The sequence below is a fragment of the Bacillus rossius genome, chromosome 3, assembly GCF_032445375.1.
Source record: "Bacillus rossius redtenbacheri isolate Brsri chromosome 3, Brsri_v3, whole genome shotgun sequence".
In the NCBI taxonomy this organism is placed as follows: Eukaryota; Metazoa; Arthropoda; class Insecta; order Phasmatodea; family Bacillidae; genus Bacillus; species Bacillus rossius.
Window position 1 is genome coordinate 95,584,675 of NC_086332.1, and position 17,563 is coordinate 95,602,237.

The 17,563-nt window shown below is 37.1% G+C and overlaps 1 protein-coding gene across 3 annotated transcripts in view; it reads left to right on the forward strand.

The window, feature by feature from the left end:
• LOC134531048 (probable cleavage and polyadenylation specificity factor subunit 2) overlaps positions 1-17,563 on the forward strand; it is a 96,866-nt gene that overhangs the window by 19,727 nt on the left and 59,576 nt on the right. For all 3 annotated transcript variants that reach the window (XM_063366554.1, XM_063366553.1, XM_063366551.1), the window contains exon 6: positions 12,704-12,891. In XM_063366554.1, coding sequence (XP_063222624.1) covers positions 12,704-12,891 — 188 coding nt within the window. The remainder of the gene's footprint in view (positions 1-12,703; positions 12,892-17,563) is intronic.

Here is a 17,563-nt window from a genome sequence, read left to right on the forward strand (position 1 = left end):
AGTATTTTGCTTATAACTCTGCTACTAAATAGTAAAAATGCCAAATATGTGAATACAATGTTGTATACAGAACCTTCCCTAAATATAAAAAAGGGCCTTAATTTGAACATGCAAAAATTTTTACAGTTTCTCTAAATGAACCTTGCTGGTGAAACAAATTCATTAAAATGCTTAAATTTATAATAAATAATATAAGGTCTGCTAAACTGAAACAACTGGTCAAAAAAGTTTCCTGAACACCGAAATAAACCATGTAAAAGAAAGTTTGAACTGCTGGTTGATACTTACAACTTGTCCCAAAACTCTAATCGCCAAGCGATCAGGTACAAAACATCTGCTTGGAGCCAGACCACTGGTTTTTGACACCACAGATAGACAGTACAGTCAAACTTCAATAATACAAACCTGAAGGGACCATAATTTTGTCACTTTGCAATCATGAGGTTTTTAGTAACCAAACTATTAAAAAAATAAATCACAAAATTTATATAACTTATAAATAAAAAATTCAATTTAATTTAAAACTTGCACAAAATTGTTTATACCATACAAAATGTTACTTTTTTAGGGATTGTAAAGTACAATTTTGGGATGGCTACACCTGTGTCTCAAAAAATATTTTATACTTTATCACAGTTAAAAGGATGAAAGATAGAAGAATGAAGCAAAGGTCTAGAAATTACGTACAAATAACATACTACCATCATTTTGAAAGAATAAAATTTCCATGCTTTTCCCCCAACCTACAATGAACCAAAGTAATGGCATCAGTATGTTTTAAAATGAAACTTCACATTGTTTCTTTACATTATTCTGGGATATTTGTTTTAACCTTCCTTTACTACATGTAATTGTTTACCCTTGGAACAGTAACAACTTTGTAATACACCTACATAATACACATACTTTTGTATTAAACAAATTACTTAAATCTGTAAATTATATATAATTTCTAGGGATTGTGAAAACACTATTTATTAATTAGAGTTTTGTATTGACAGGGTTTTTATTACTGAGGTTTCACTGTAAAGTTATCACTAAAGTGTCCAGTTGTGCATAATGAGTCTGTTGAGAAATAAATTTCCTTTCCCTTTGGTGTCAAAGTCAAATCTTCTAGTTGTCCTTTTTTTTAGTGGGAAGGTGGGAATCATCTTATTTTTTTGTAAATTGGTCGTAAATGTCCTACTTTTAGCCTTTGAGTTACCTGTTTTGTGTTTTCTTATCCGTACCAATGTACAGACGGTTCTACATCTATGTTTAACAATTTAACCGGTTCTCTTCTTAGTAAAACACATTTAGCCAATAACGTGGGTGTTTATGTTCTAGAACAACCACTTTAAATGACACTTTTACTGTATTCTGCTGTAATAATAATCTTTTTAAGTTTTTGAATTTTCTCACACAGAAAAATTAGTCCTTGAACTAAGTTCCTCATACTTTGATTTTCCGTAGCTTCGTATACTCCCACTGTTCATGTCTTTTTTTAGTCTGTGATTAATAAATGTGATTAATTAAATTTTATTTAAATAATATTTAAATCCTTCATTGATTGGAATGAAACTACTCTGATTACCAAACGAGAGAGTAACTTTTAAAGTCTCGTGTTATTGTTACCTTCTTCACACAGAAAAAAATATTTTTTCTCCCTAAATTTACTGGTTTAGCATTAAAATTTTACAAATTTATGGCCTTTATTGGCACCTTATACCAAACTAATTTGGAGTGATAGGTACAGCCAAGATTATATGGTTTTATTTTTAACCTGATTTCGTCATTTAAAACCACACATTTTGTTGTTATTTCGTCATTTAAAAAAATATGCGGTTTTTAAGCTATTCATGGTACTTACACAATATATTTCACGATTGTAACATAAAAAATAGCAGTTGGGCCTATTGTGTTGTTTAGAATCACATGTAATCAACATTTTAATGTTCTGGTTAAACATTTTCTCTTAAAAAGTACCATACATGCTCAGGTACCATCAAAAAATCTGATAATTTGGCACCAAAAAAAAATAATTGGGGAAAAAATGGTAAAACTCACAATAAAAGCTTATAAAAAGCCATTATTTAACACGCAGCATATATTTTGTGTGGGTTTATAATAATCGTATTAATGTTCGTATAAGAAGAGAAAAAAAATCGGACATTCCGCTTAAAAATACGGCAGCAGTAGCTTGTGCAACGTAAGTGGGAGCGCGGGAATATCGTCCAGACAGGCTGGCGGCAGCACAGGCGGCGGATGCATGATGCCATACGGCTTACCTCTCCTTCCCTTGCCCAGACTTCAAGGTTCATCCCTCCCAGGCATACAAACCATTGTGTCTCTCTCCCCCTCCTACTTCAACGGCATGTGAAACTGTCAACATCCTTCCTCCCCTTTCTCAAACTGTGTGCGACGAAAGCCAGGTTTGTGTAGTCCATTTCTGGTAAATTGAAAAAAAATTTAAGGGCTCCCGCGACAGCCATTTACCGTTAATTGTTTTGATTCAATTTGTTTGTTAGTTACACAACATTATTTCTGCTGGAAAATCACTGAAACTTCAAAATTTCTTTAATAGAAAAATTTAGCAGGGCCGTAAAAGTATACATTTTTACCGCACATTAACTATACTCGCCCTTCCTGTCTGACAACATTCTCGGCGCGTGACGCATGGCAACTACAGTCGTGTGCCGCGCACAGCCACAAAAAACCTACGCGATTTTCAAACTACACTTGATATCCGACTGGAGTCTGTTTACGAAAAGCATTTAAGAATTTGTTAATGCCCAACTGGTTCTTTGATATCGGATCAAGAGGATTTAGAGGAGATATAATGGCTAAAAGGCATGTTTTCAAAGTTTTGGGTGTAAAAAACCCGTTACAAATTTCTTGGAAGTATCAGAGGGAAATGCATTACACCTTTATCTTTATTTTTCCGCCATATAATGTTACAGTCTCCGCTCAAATTTCACAGTTATCTGAAGGGAACGAGATGACTGTGCGCCAGTTCAGAGCCTTGCACTTAGAGGTTTTACCGCGCTAGAACTACCATTGAGCGTCAATCTTATCATCCCCCTACACTAACACACACGCTGACCAGACGGCGCCCTAAAGCTGATTAGAGGAAGCATGAAGAAATGCAAGGCAGGAAATTCTTCCAGCTTATCAACCAGGACCCGGGAAATTCTTGACTATCAAGCTTTTCACATTAAAATATAAGAGACTTGTATTGTGTAATTTCGGTGTTATTTAGCGGTTTTTGTTAAAAATCACTTTTTTTGCATTTTCCATATAAATTCGCGGAAAATTTCGCGATTTCGCGATTCACCATATAATCGTGGCCCTAGTGATAGGAAATATTTTGTTTGGTTTGTGAGAGGGGAAATGTCACTCATAACTAGGGTTAGGAATTTTCTGCAATTCTGCGATCGCGGAATATTTCGCAGAATTACAAGAGTCCCGCATAATCCCAGAATCATCTCAGATTCACCGATTTTGCTGTACCTGTTTTGTCCATTTTGAGTGCAGTAATAATGCGTGCAAGGGTTATGTTCTCCCAAATAATATCTTACTTATTATGGGCAGAGTGAATAATTTCCAAACATTGTATAAAACATACGTTTTCATATAATGACTGCGGCAATGCCGTTAAAAATACAAATTATCAAAATATTATCACTTACGTACAGCAAAATAAATTTCGTTTGTAGAGAATCCAATGATAAGATTATTAGATGAGCAGCACATTGAGCGAGCGATCCTACTGGCGTTTATGAAACGACTGTAGTCACAGTCGATGGAAATATGTGCGCATCAATAGACTAATCGATCGATACAAGGCTTTGAATATGAAAGAATGACCTTATGGCCGTTGGCGCAAGCTGTCGGCCACACAGCATATTAAAAAATATAAATACATATATATCGTGATTCACTAAAGTAAATGAAAATGTCTTTGAGTAAATACGTTTTTAAAGAAGGCAGCGGGGGAAAATTGCATGTGGGAAACAAGTCTGCGGTAGATAGAGCTACGGAATTTCCAGGTGTGTTACACAGTGATGGTGGTAAACGTTTTTGCTCCATTTGCAATGTGTTATTGGACCATAAACGGCTCTCCATGATTAAGGATCATTTAAATTCTCAAAAACATATAGCCAGGTTGGTGCAACATACCTCACGTTTGGCAGGAACCTCCAAGAAAACAACGATCGGTACTTCCTTCAAAAAAGAAAGTTTTTCTGCTGAAAGAAAAATTGTGTCCCAAGATCTCGTGAAAGCGTGCGTCAGTGCTAACTTACCACTGACAAAACTTGACAACAGTGAGTTTCGTTCATTTTTGAACAAGGATGTTGTAAATAGTGGCTCTATTCCAAGTCACTCACAGCTGCATAAAGAGCACCTTCCTGCTTTGCATGCGGAGTACCAAGGGAAGTTGATGTCGGGATTGGAAGGGAAACAAATAGCTATTGTGACTGACGAAACAACTGATGTTGAAATGCGGTATGTTTTGAACATTATTTTCATACCTTTGAATGTACATGAAGGTAAACTTCAACCATTTCTTGTGGATACAGTCATGTTGGAAAAAACCAATAGTTTTACTGTGGCTCAAAGCATTATAAAAGCAGTGTCGAATTATAATATTGACTACAATAATGTTTTAGGGTTTGTTACTGATAATGCAGCTTATTGCTGAAGGCATATAAAGATACACTGAATGGAGTTTTTTCTCACTGCATCCACATTACTTGTATTGCACATATCCTGTCATTGGTTGGTGATGTTTGGAGAAAGACATTCAAAGACGTTGATGATTTGTGAGTGCAATGAAAATGTTATTTTGTAATGCATCAGCCAGGAAAGCAAGGTTCATGAACTACCTGAGAGATAGAGGTCTGGAAGTGAAAGCACATGTTATTCCAGTTATTGTTCGTTGGAACTCATGGTTTCAGGCAGTAATGTACCACGATAAAATTACACTTGAAGTCTATAAGTCATTTCTGGAGGAAGAACTGCAACATACAAGTGTTCCATCTAATGTTTTGTCACATGTTGTTGATGTTGTGCAAAATGATGTCAACCAGAAGAAACTATCAGCTTGTTTGAAGTTCATTGCTGAAATTTGTCAGAAAATTGTTCAACTTCTGACAGAGTTTGAAAGTCATAGTCCCAAGGCAACAGAAGTGTATGACACCCTAGTAGATATGAAGGCTTACCTTGAACTTCAGTCGAAAACAGACCACTCCCATTACTTCAACGAAGTGCCTGCTGAAAGTTCAGTTTCTGTAAATCAGCTATTCAAAATTATTTTTGTTAGCTCGTTGGAAAAACTGGCTAAATATCAGTCAGCACAGGGTCAACCAGGTTGGAATTTTTTGAAATATGTGAGAATATTTTCTCCTAATAAAGCTATTCTGCTGTCACACAATTTTAACAATTATGTTAGTGTATTGTCACTTCTAGCATCTTGTGGTGAAGTAGAGTTTGCTACTTACATTGGAATCTTAAAAGACTCAGATTGTTTAGATGTAGACCCATTTCAGTTTTGGGACAGCATAAAGGGCAGGTGTCCAGTTCTGGCAGGTATAGCAAAGGCTTATTTATGCATACCTACCAACAGTATTGATTGTGAAAGAAGTTTTTCATTTTATAAGGACATTCTTTCAGACAACAGACTTAATCTGTTACCAGAAAATATTAAGATGCTCAACATGTTGCATTTCAATACCAGTCTTTATAAAGAATAGATAGTTCACAAATGCTCAGTTGTTTGAACTTTTGTACACAAGAATATGATAAATGCTGTATTTCAACATTTGTTTAGTGCCTTACATTAGGTAGGAATTTCACGTGTATAGAAATAATATAATTCCCTTTAGTTAGTCTACTTAAGTTGTATATTGACGTACCAACGGGTGTGTGAAGCTAAAAAAAATTGATTATGTTTCTTTAACAAATTTTCACAACCGTCGAGTTCCGTCAGTTTAAAAAAAAAAATGAATTAGATGTTCTTGGTTCAAACAGCTAAAATTATCAAGGTAAATCAATGTAACTAGTTTATGTGTCGTAAATAAAAGTAAAATTGCGTCTGTAACTAAAGTAGGTGTATTTTAGACCTAATGTGAGTGCGGCAGAGCCGTTGCAGGGTACAATTATTATTATACATACATTGATCACATTTTTATCCTACTAGACTATTAACTTATTCTAGAATGCTTGGAATTCTTTGTGTATGTATGTAACAAGTTTATCCAATTCAAAACAAAACAAAAAAAACTCATTCAAAGTTAGTGTAGTGTAAATATATCAACAATTTGTTTTATATCATGTAAACGATTCAATAATTCTATATGTTTCTGTTGAAAGTTAAGTTGTGGTAAGTTCAAATTAAGTAAAAATTATGTATTAAGCCAGGATTGAAAGCACTCGGTGAGCGTGGACCACTGAGTGTTGGTGAAACATTACTACATCAGAGACTAACGTTTATATAAAATTTAATGCCCTGAAAGAATTCCAAACAGATATTTACTATTCAATAGTCTTGGGATCCCGAGAGTTAATTTAAATTAATTAGTTTAGTTATTCTAATAATTATAGAACAAGAGATTCAGATTTGGATTTAAATTATGACGCTGGTAAGTCTTTCAGGCGGAAATCAATGTTTTTATAAAAAAAATAATGTTCGTGAAATTCAACAAACGGGAAACGTTCCAAATCGACGACTGGACGGGGACTGGAAAAAAAACCGACCTCAGTGACAGTTATAGCCTCTACAGACGTATTGACTTCCTCGATGACCAGGACTCTGCGACGATCCGCGTGTAGCTGGCTCTCCTGCTCTGGATAGCTGGTAGGTCATTGACTCAGTCCTCCTCTCGTACCGGACTGCTGGGCTGTTCTACTGCTCGGCTCGTGGGCCGCCTCCTTCTTAGTTTGCGCCGTCGAGTCGGTCCTTCTCGCGGACCGGGCTGCTGGGTTGTCCTCCTGCTAGGCTCCCGAGACGTCTTCTTATTAGCTCGTGTCGTCAAAACTGCAGCGCCTTTCCTATTTTAACGTGGTTCAGTCGTCGTCGATTGAATAATTGAATTGTCTCTCTCTCAAATCCTCAGGATATTTTAACCGTTCTTCTTTGCGTCGATTAAGGTAGCATAATTAGGCAGATCTTCGTTCTAGTATAAAAGTTTCGTTGCATGTTCTTCCGTGATTTTTAGTGTTGAAATCTTCGACGATAATTAACAATTCTTATCAAAACACAATATTTTCAATAAAGTTACTTAATTCTTGGTATATATCGATAAATAAATCTTACCGTTACTAAAACGGCTCTTCGATATCTCTTTTAAGTATTAATTCAAATCATACGAAGTTTCCAGTTTGCTGCTAAAATTACGGACGCATATTATCAATGACCGAAAAATGGAACAAACCGAATATTCTAAAAGAATATTTTTACTTGTCCTTGTTTGTAACACGCGATTCTACAATTTTTCTTTAAACAAAAAAAAATCAATGCTTTAACGCAAGCAAAATATAATCAAAATTAATCTCCTATTCTTTACAAATATAGTAATAAACAACAAATTTATTACTTTTTTTAAAAAAACCAAAGATAAGCATACTTCCAGAGACAAAATAACATTTTAGCTTATTTAAAATTTGTAAAGATTTGCATATCATAAATCAAACAATTTTTTGTTTCGACTTCTGCAACCACCAAAATTGATCAATATAAATATTTCTATAAAGTACAAACGTTGAATTTATAATATACATGTTTCAAACTTGATAAACTATTTTTAGTAAATTGCAGAACTTTACATTTCTTATCGCAGAATTTCTTGTTTTCTTTCGCAGAATTTGTGTTTCACTATCGCAGAATTTTGGCCTTTGGTGTGCAGAAACCTCCTAACACTACTCATAAAGTCATAACCCCTCCCATGGCCATGCCTCTGCTGTGTCCTGCTGGGTGTTCCTGAAGATAACAGTCACATCTAGTCTGCTTGTAGTCAGCTTGTTTAGTTTGGGAATGGCTGAACACGTGAAAAGTGCTGCTGTCTGTCAATCTAAATTGATAAAAATGTAAATGTTCGTCCATTCAAAATTTTTCATCTCAGAAAGTTCTTCACCGATTGCTTTGAAATTGTGATACAACGTTGCATTCGAATATGCGCGTGTTTTTTATATACCTATGTCACACCATGATTTTTCAAATTTTCATCGCTATAGAGTGACATACATACAGTGGTTCGCCCCGTACCTCGTACCTGTCCACACACAGTTTCGTGCCACTCAGTCACGCTCTCTGGATCCCGTCATGCCTATCTCGAGGGATCTCTCACCCTCTTTGCCGATGTCACACTTCCCTTCACTCACGGAACTCTCCAAACTCTCGGAACTCGCTCGGAATTGTTGTGGGTCTCGTCGCGGAACTCACGCAGCACCCGTCGTGGAACTGCCGTGGATGCTGGCATTGTTGCTTAAGTAGTCTGTGGCGCCCTTCTCAAACCGATGAGAGCGGCAGTGATGATTCGTGTCATCCAGGGCCGACCCGACGCCCGAACAGAAGAAAAGAGTGGCATCCATTATCGCCACTCCGCGCGGTGGCCCGCGGAATTCCCAAGGCCGCTCAGCGATAGATAACTGCACCAAGGCAGGATGATGCTTGGTGAGCGGAGGTGGGGGGAGAAGCGATGACCCTTGTAATCCGGCCAGGTGCACGTGGCATGCTTTACATCAGTGGACAGCACGTGACACGGCGGGTGATGCCAGTGGTCATGCAGGGCCGCCAGCCAGCTCCGAACCTGGCATCGTGGTCTGGTGTCTCGAGTTCATAACAATAAAAATATATAGGTATATAAAGAAGAGCTATAGAGAGATATAGAGGCAGACATTGATATAGAGAGAGATAAAGAGAAATAGAGAAAGGTGTGTGTGTGTGTGTGTGTGTATATATATACATACACACACACACATACCTATATATACATGATATACATGTATACACATATACATATGTATACATATATACATATATACATGTATACATATATACATATGTATATGATTCTTTGTATATGTGTACTTACTTCAAAAAAATTACAAAAAAAATTGATTGAGGCATTGCAACACATGCCAGGCATTAGCTAGTTGTAAATATTTTAGTAACAGGCAAGGGAGAGCACTTTGACTGGTGGACACTGAGGAACCTGCTGCTTGTCAGGTCTGGTCGGCCGAGTCATTGTTGACTGCCAGAGCTCCGACCTCATGCTAGGTCTGTGCATCTGCTTCAGCACTCGAACACACATGGGCCTGCACTCGTGACTTCAGGTTGCCCTAAAGTGGAAGCCTTGGTTTAGTTATAATTTTGAAAGAGTGAAAAAATATATATATATATAAAAATAAAAAATAAATCGAAGATTAAAGGAGGGGCTGCATCACAAGCAGAGAACATTTAGTGGAAAAGTGGCGCCTCATGCTGGATTGGAATTGTTCAGATACAGATTACAACTGATCAGCAGTTGTTGACCATATTACCTTAATAAAAATTATTTTTATGTATTATGTTTTTATTATATTTTATTTAGGGTTTAATCAGCCTCCTTCAAACAAAAAAATAAACTCTCATATGTCAACCTTTTTTTTAAAGAAAGGATTACGAACTAATATATTGTTCTCTTTGATATATCTTTTTCAGTTTACTTTACGGAAAACAATAAAAATTCATGAATAATTTAATATTCAGTTGGAAACTACAAATCAAATATTTTTTTTTATTATTCGTTACATCAAGTGGGACTCATTCACAAAAATCTTTTATGAAGCCAAGAAGATTCATTGCAAAATTTGAATTTTGCTTTCTGCAACTAGTACATACATACTTTTCATATGCAACAAATTAGCTGTGATTTTTTTTATAAAAATTATTAAAAATATTCTATATTTATGTATATGCGTATTCATTTGCATAAACGAAACAGTTTTAAAACTTAAAAATTAACTGATTATGAAAATGCTTTGTGCCATTTTTTTATTTTCCTATATTTTACACTAGGGGTCACCAATTAGTTTCGCTCGGGGTCCGTTTTAAGAAATGAAATGACCATCGCGGTCCGCACATCATTTTATAGAAAAAAATATTTTTTAAACAAATGTAATTACGGAAATAACTAAGGTATTTTTTTACATATCAATGAGAAAAATGACATTTTTTGCTGCGGATTATCTGTTTGAAGTTTGGAGTAAAATTGGTGCAAGCTATTAACCTTAAATCCTGGAGATGTTCATCAGTAAGTCGAGATCAAAATTTATTTTTAATGAAGTTCATCTTCGAAAATGCTGCTTCACAAATATATGTTAACCCAAACAAAGTAAGAAGCTTCAAAGCAAATTTTTGTAGTTCTGGATATTTATTACCACACACAAATTTTATCCAGAACTCTTCATTGGAAACTTCCGCATGTTTGTGTTTTAAAACTGTGTTTTCTTGGAAATCGATCATTTCCATCTGTAGAGTAGCTTTATCACTTCCGAAAACCATTGCAGCTTCGTTGCTCCATTCACCATCAGGATGCAGAGAGTAAATGCTGCTGAGGATTTTTACAACATTCTCAATATTCTTAAAATCTGCGAACCTGTTTTTAAATTCTGATTTAAGACCCGTAATGAACGTCTTGTATTGGCCGACGTCAATCTCGTTGTCAATGCTGATTATTTTATTTAAATTGGGGAAGTGTAAGCATTCATTACCAAGATCATTAATAAAGAGATAGAGTTTTCCCAAAAAACATTTTACTTCTTACATGAGCTACCATACAAACAAGCTTTCCCTTGCCTTGAAGTTTAAGGTTCATGTCATTGATATGTTTAAAAATAACCGTCAAGAAAGCAATGGCAGCTACATTTTCTTTTTCGTTTAGAAAACTTAAGTAGGTTTTTGCTGAAGACTGATCACGGTTGAAAATATATATCTTCAAGTGTTCTAAAATGCTGAAGAATCTTTCTAAAATGATGCCTTTGCTTAACCATCACATTATTATGCAACAGTAGATCGTCATATCGTGCATCAACTTCTTCAAGAAATGATTTCAATTCACAATGTTGCAGTGATGATTTTGCACGAAGAGAATTTACTATTTTAATCACTTCTTGCATAATATGCTCAAAATTATGATTGAGTTTGCAGCAAAGCACAGTTTGGTGAATAACACAGTGGTAGGAAATCAAATTTTCATTACATCTTGCATTGCTACTCAACAGATGAGCTAGTCCTTTTTTACTCCCAACCATTGCTGGCGCACCGTCAGTAGTTACCGATAAAAGCTTTTTCAATTCTTAACTCATCTTTATCAAAATAATCCATCACTGCTTTGATCATATCTTCTCCTCATGTTCTTCCTAATAGCGGCAAAAGAGCCAATATCTCCTCAACAAAAGTTTCTCTCGTTTGGTCCAGGTAGCGTACAAAAATAATTAACTGTGCTGTATCAGTGACATCGCATGATTCATCCATAGCCAAGGCGTAATAGTTTGCATTATTTAACTACCGCTTCACATCACAATAATTTTATTCTGCCAAAATTTGTGTATTTCTGGTGCTAGTAGAAGCAGATAACGGAATCCGTTGTATCGTCTCAACAACATACTTTTAGTTCTCAAATAAAGCATTACCCACCTCGAGAAAGCATCAGTAAATGGTTTCATATGCTTAGCAATAGTCCAAGAAATACATAAAGAAGCCTCACCACATTTTTCCTGATCAGTCATTGAGCGACTTATGATCTGGGTCGAAAATGAGTAACTTAATTGTAAACTTGCAATTTTAGACTTATGCAGATCATTACAAAGTGGAATGTTTTCAGCAATTGATTTGTGTTTGGTATCGTAATGTCGTTTTATATTCGAGCTTTTAATTAACGCCACTGTTTGTTTACAAATCAAGCACATTGGCACTGCTCCAGCACGATTTGGCAGCTAAAACAATATAAATCGGTCCATTCTGGCAAAAACTGTCTATTTTCATCTTCAACTTTTCTTTTTTTTGGGTTCCATAGTAATAAAACTTGCTAATGTAAACAGGTAGGTACTTAAACTCGTAAAGTAAACAAGCAAATGTAATATTTCAAGCACGTGGATCGTCGCGGTGTCCGTCACTCAAAATTAAAACAAAACACTGACCCCCCGGCGGCCGGCGGCGCGATCGCGTGATTACTCCCGCCCTCGCGACACCCCTCACGCTTCCTCACCGCGACGATCAACGCTTTCGCAATCCGCGAACTCTTTCTCGCTTGTCAGCTTGTTACTTCGCCCGGCCATTTTCAATTTGACGTCAACATAGATAATGCGGGGAATACATTTTTATTAAATTACGTATTCTGTAGTGCAAGTTGCTGTGTTCTCGCGGTCCGCCATTTGGCGACCCCTGTTTCACACCATTCTATTATGGTTCCGTATATTTTACTCTCTTTTTAATTTTACTGTATTTTGCATTAATTCTTCTTGTACTCCTGTTAAATGTGAAGAAAACAAAAGTTTCACTCTATGTTTAAATTTGATTCCAAAAATATTCAGCATTCATGAGTACTTTGATATTCTATTCTAAATTTGATTTTTGAATTTCAAAAAAAAAAAAAATTATTCTCAGAAGCCTGAACGTGTACGTGCAGCCTGTGACTGAGTTGCAAGTGACGCGTGTGTGCGTGTGATGCGTGTGTGTGCCCAGCCAACATCCTGCAGACGCTGCGTGGCAACGGCAGCGTGCTGATCGCGGTGGACACGGCGGGCCGCGTGCTGGAGCTCGCGCACATGCTGGACCAGCTGTGGCGCAACAAGGACTCGGGGCTGCTGGCCTACTCGCTGGCCCTCCTCAACAACGTCAGCTACAACGTGGTCGAGTTCGCCAAGAGCCAGGTGTGCTGCGTGGCCAGTGTGGGCACACACGTCAACAGGACCACCCTGTAATATGTCGTGTATTAATATTCTATCCTTTTATCACTGACTCCAAGCACAAGTATTGGCCTACTCCATAGAGATGCATATAAAATATAAAATAAATGTGTAACAATAGGGCGACATTTAAAATTCAGCTACATAAGTGAAACACTCCTTCATTATTAAATTAAAGTTTTTGTTATAGTCATAATTTTTCAGTGGGCACCTTAGGCTCCTTACAAATATCTATGCTTATAATTACTAAAAAAAAATATTATGTCCTCGAAAGTTTAGTTCTAAATGAAAAATTGTGAAAATTTTTTTCCTTTTTAGAAAATCTAAGTTTGTGTCACTGGGAATCTTTTGATGATGTTTTAAATTTTGTAACAATGCCCTTTTTAAAATCTTTTTATTTTATTTTTTAAATAAGCTTATTTCTTGAAAGTTTATAGTTAACTTTTGGTATTTTTCTTTGTTTGTATGCCGAATAGTTTTTTTAACAGATTTGCCTTTTTGTAATTATATCATTTTGAATTTTTATCTTTTATATATATATATATATATATATATATATATATATATATATATATATATAAAGATATATATATATTTATTGCTCCTTAAATTATCTATAAATAGCACATATGCACTTCATATAAAGTTTTGACAAAATTTTTTTATCATTTCACACACACACACACACACACACACACACACACACACACACACACACACACACACACACACACACACACACACACACACAAACACAAACACACATGCATGAACACATTCGCACACACACAAGTAGAATCTTGATTAACCAGGGAAATTTGCAAACTGGGGGGGGGGGGGAGGGAGAGGTAGGAGGTCAGCACGAATAAGCGAAAATCACAGATAATTGAATTCAAATGTATTTAGGTGAAACAATACAGCAAAATTTCGAAAGGGTGATTCTAGTTTGTTTCTTTTCTGTTAGTTTCTACTTTTAATATGTAGTTTTTGGTTAAATTTCTTTCTTGTCACTTCCCTAATAAATTACACTTCGTGGGCTTTGTTCCCCCCAAAAAAATTTGTTTGGTTTTTATTTGAGAACTTGTTAACCAAATGCCCGGTTAATCAGGTCATGGATAATCGAGATTCTACTGTACATATGCAATTTTTTGACAAATAGTTTATTTCACGCACCCACCCAACCCACCAACCCACCAACCCACCAACCCACCAACCCACCAACCCACCAACCCACCAACCCAACAACCCACCAACCCACCAACCCACCAACCCACCAACCCACCAACCCACCAACCCACCAACCCACCAACCCACCAACCCACAAATCCACCAACCCACCCAACCCACCCAACCCACCAACCCACCAACCCACCAACCCACCAACCCACCAACCCACCAACCCACCAACCCACCAACCCACCAACCCACCAACCCACCAACCCACCAACCCACAAACCCACCAACCCACCCACGCATCCACGCACTACAACCAAAGCTGCTTATAAAATGAATAACAAGTTTCCTGGTGTAGTCAAATCCAATATTATTAAGAGCTTTAATTGTTTCACTTAGTTGAAGCTTTGCACAGGCCTACATTAAAGTATCACATGGTCTATGAATCAGAATTATGTGATGTGATATTCCTAAATAAGCAAGAAACATAGAATTAAATATAGATGCTGATCAAGTAGATATCATTATTTCATCCCACTTAGTAACATAAAGGAGTTACTTTCAACATTAATGAAAAGGTTTTGGTAAGTTTGTGCATGCATTTTTTATTGTGGCTTTTAGTATTGTTGTATAATCCATTCTAATACTCTTAATATTCTTTTCCTACATTTGATATGAAAACTTCTGCAACAAATTGAGCTTGATTCTATTTTTAAAGACTTTGCTAAAACATTGTCAAGTCTGGACTCAACTCAACTCGAAGGAGAAATACGGAACAACGCTCGACTCTACTGGACTGTAAAATTTGCAGACTCGCCAACTTCAGCAAATAATCCAAGATGTTCTTTGGAAGTCTAACAGTCTTTCTTTACTCTCTCTTTTAGAATACTAGTAATTTTCTTTCATTGCACTTAAAAGTTATTTTATAAACTATGGAACTTTCTGTTTTTGGACAAATTTGTTTAATAAAAAAATACAGTTTTTATAATACTATACTTTAAAGTTGTATTCCATATTGAAATTGTCACGGGTAATCGTTTATTGGTAGGCCTTTGCGAATTTTTGAATATGAATGTAATAGTTTATTATTCGTATTTGATTCAACCTCGAACACATTTCCAGGAAATAGATGATTTTTGATCCAATGAAATACTGGTATCACCATCTTGATCATATATTTCATATTTTTAACATATAAAATACTTGTATCTTAAAATAGAGTAGACTGGGTGGGACTGTACTTCAATAATTATCATGTTTATAAATTAAAAAGAAAAATAACATTATCAACTCTGGAAGTGGACTTACACTTATACAACCAGTCTCTTCAAACTGCTGATGCCACTGACGTAGTGTAACGTACGCTGGGCTGCAGGTAAACACTCAATAAATTAATAAGTAAAAATTAAGGCCTTGGAAACGTCGGCCCAGAAAACAAACAAACGACCACAATAATCACAGAGGTGCCCAGACGTCGTACAAAGGAATTTACTTATAACCTACTAGGAACTCTAGGAGGCTATGTGGATCGAGGATGAATAATAATGAAATAACAAGACTGCTGGTTTGAATTATATAACTGCCCTTTTACTAAAATAATTTACTTAGCTTTTTCTTTTCTTTTATCTTTAAGTACACATGTATTAAAATATATTAATTATAAAAAGAAGGGAGACCCGGGGCAACAAAATACATATAAAAGTAAAACAACCATATCTCTTAAACTTGACCCTGGTTTTAAGTGAGCTCGCAGGCTCAAAAGAACGACAATTACATTTTGTTTTTAGTTTTCCTTTGAAATAAATTTAACTAAATCCTGTGTCCTGAAAACTGGCAGTCCTGGGACTGGAGGTTTCTGTAGATTAAAGTCCAGAAGAATTTGTTTTATGTAGAAACTTGAATGTCGACCGGAAAGGGGAGAAAACTTGTGACTGCATGGTAGCCAATCACGGACTGCTAATTTTGACAGAGAAGTTCCATTCTAATTCTTGCAGGCTAATCTTGCATGTTATTCTTGCACCCCGCCTGTAACCAAAGTCCCAAATTGCTTAGACTGGTTAACAGGCGGCTAAGTCTGGGCAAGACTATGCCCAGGGAAAGGCCAAAAAGAGGGGGGGGGGGGGGGGGGGGAGGTATGACGACCACTTACACAAAGTAGCGGGGTGAAGTCACGTTAGCTGGCTCCAGGAGTCGAGTGGGCAATTCCCGGCCATGGCGAGAAAAGAAGAAATAATTTAGATAAAAAAAAACTATCACGGGCAGCCAAATTTAAAAATTTGTAAAATAAGGCATCTATGCCTCGACGTTGGCGACTACATGACGTAGTGTCAAGTCTTGGAAGAACAACAGAGATTGACTCTCGCGAATCGCAACGCGTGGTCCGTATTGACCAGATGCTGCCCGCCGAATCCTCGAAAATGGCGCCTGTGTGCCTAATTAAAGAAAGTAACAGCCCCCATCCAAAGAGCAAAACGTGAGTCGCAGGCGAACTAAGATCGCAATCGCACTGCGACTGCTGCCTAGGTCGATTGTTACAAGCTGTCTCTTATGGGAGGGATGAGTAGTGCGCTCTGGCGGCCAAGATGAGAACCTGCCTAGAGGGTCACAGAAAAGTCCGCTAGAGTGCACTGGTCACAACTCGCAACCAGCGGACAGAGCAAGGCTAGGGATTTTTCCCGCCGCTAGGCTTCGCTTAGGGCTCTGTTGGACAAGGGCGAATGTGTTTGAAGAGACCATATACCCTGCGCGGGTTCACTGGAGGTCGATGCTCCGGGTTGAAGTTCTCGTGAAGCCACAGGTGGGTGATGAGGGAAGGGGGTCAGAACTTGCTAAGTCGCCTGGGAAAGTCGTCGTGTGGACCGTCCCGAGGCATCGCCGCGGACTGTAACATGCTCCTGGACGTGCTGGCAAACAGCTTACCTATGCTTGCCTCCTAGAAATGGAAGCTGCTAGCGGTGGGCTTGGGGTAGCGTTCGCTAGCACGAAAAGTCATACTGTTACAGGAAGAAAACGTGATGCAAACTGCTGCCGAGATGCTGCGATCACCAAATGTCAGCAATAGGTATCTAATTGGGCCTGCGAACAAGCGCAGGTGTACTGGGTTGCACAAGATTACGTCGGAGTGTACAGTAATGGAAACAAAATTAAATGAAATTAAAAATTCACCATTATTTTTGTGGCATCCTTCTATAAAAATTTAAAATTATATTTAAAATTCAAAATTTGTGCCCCAAAATTATGATAAACGGCACAGTAGGAGGTTTACTGCCATACGTGGTTGGAAGCCACACTGAACAAGTTGCAACTGACTCACACTTATTGAAATGAAAAATGCAAAAAGAAGTTTGTTGCTTGTGTTGTTGCCATCTCATGTACAGTGTGCGTGAAAGCAGTTCTAGTTGCCACGGCACCAGGGCAATACCTATTGGCGTCTAAGCGAACCGGAAATGTGCAGCATGCACCA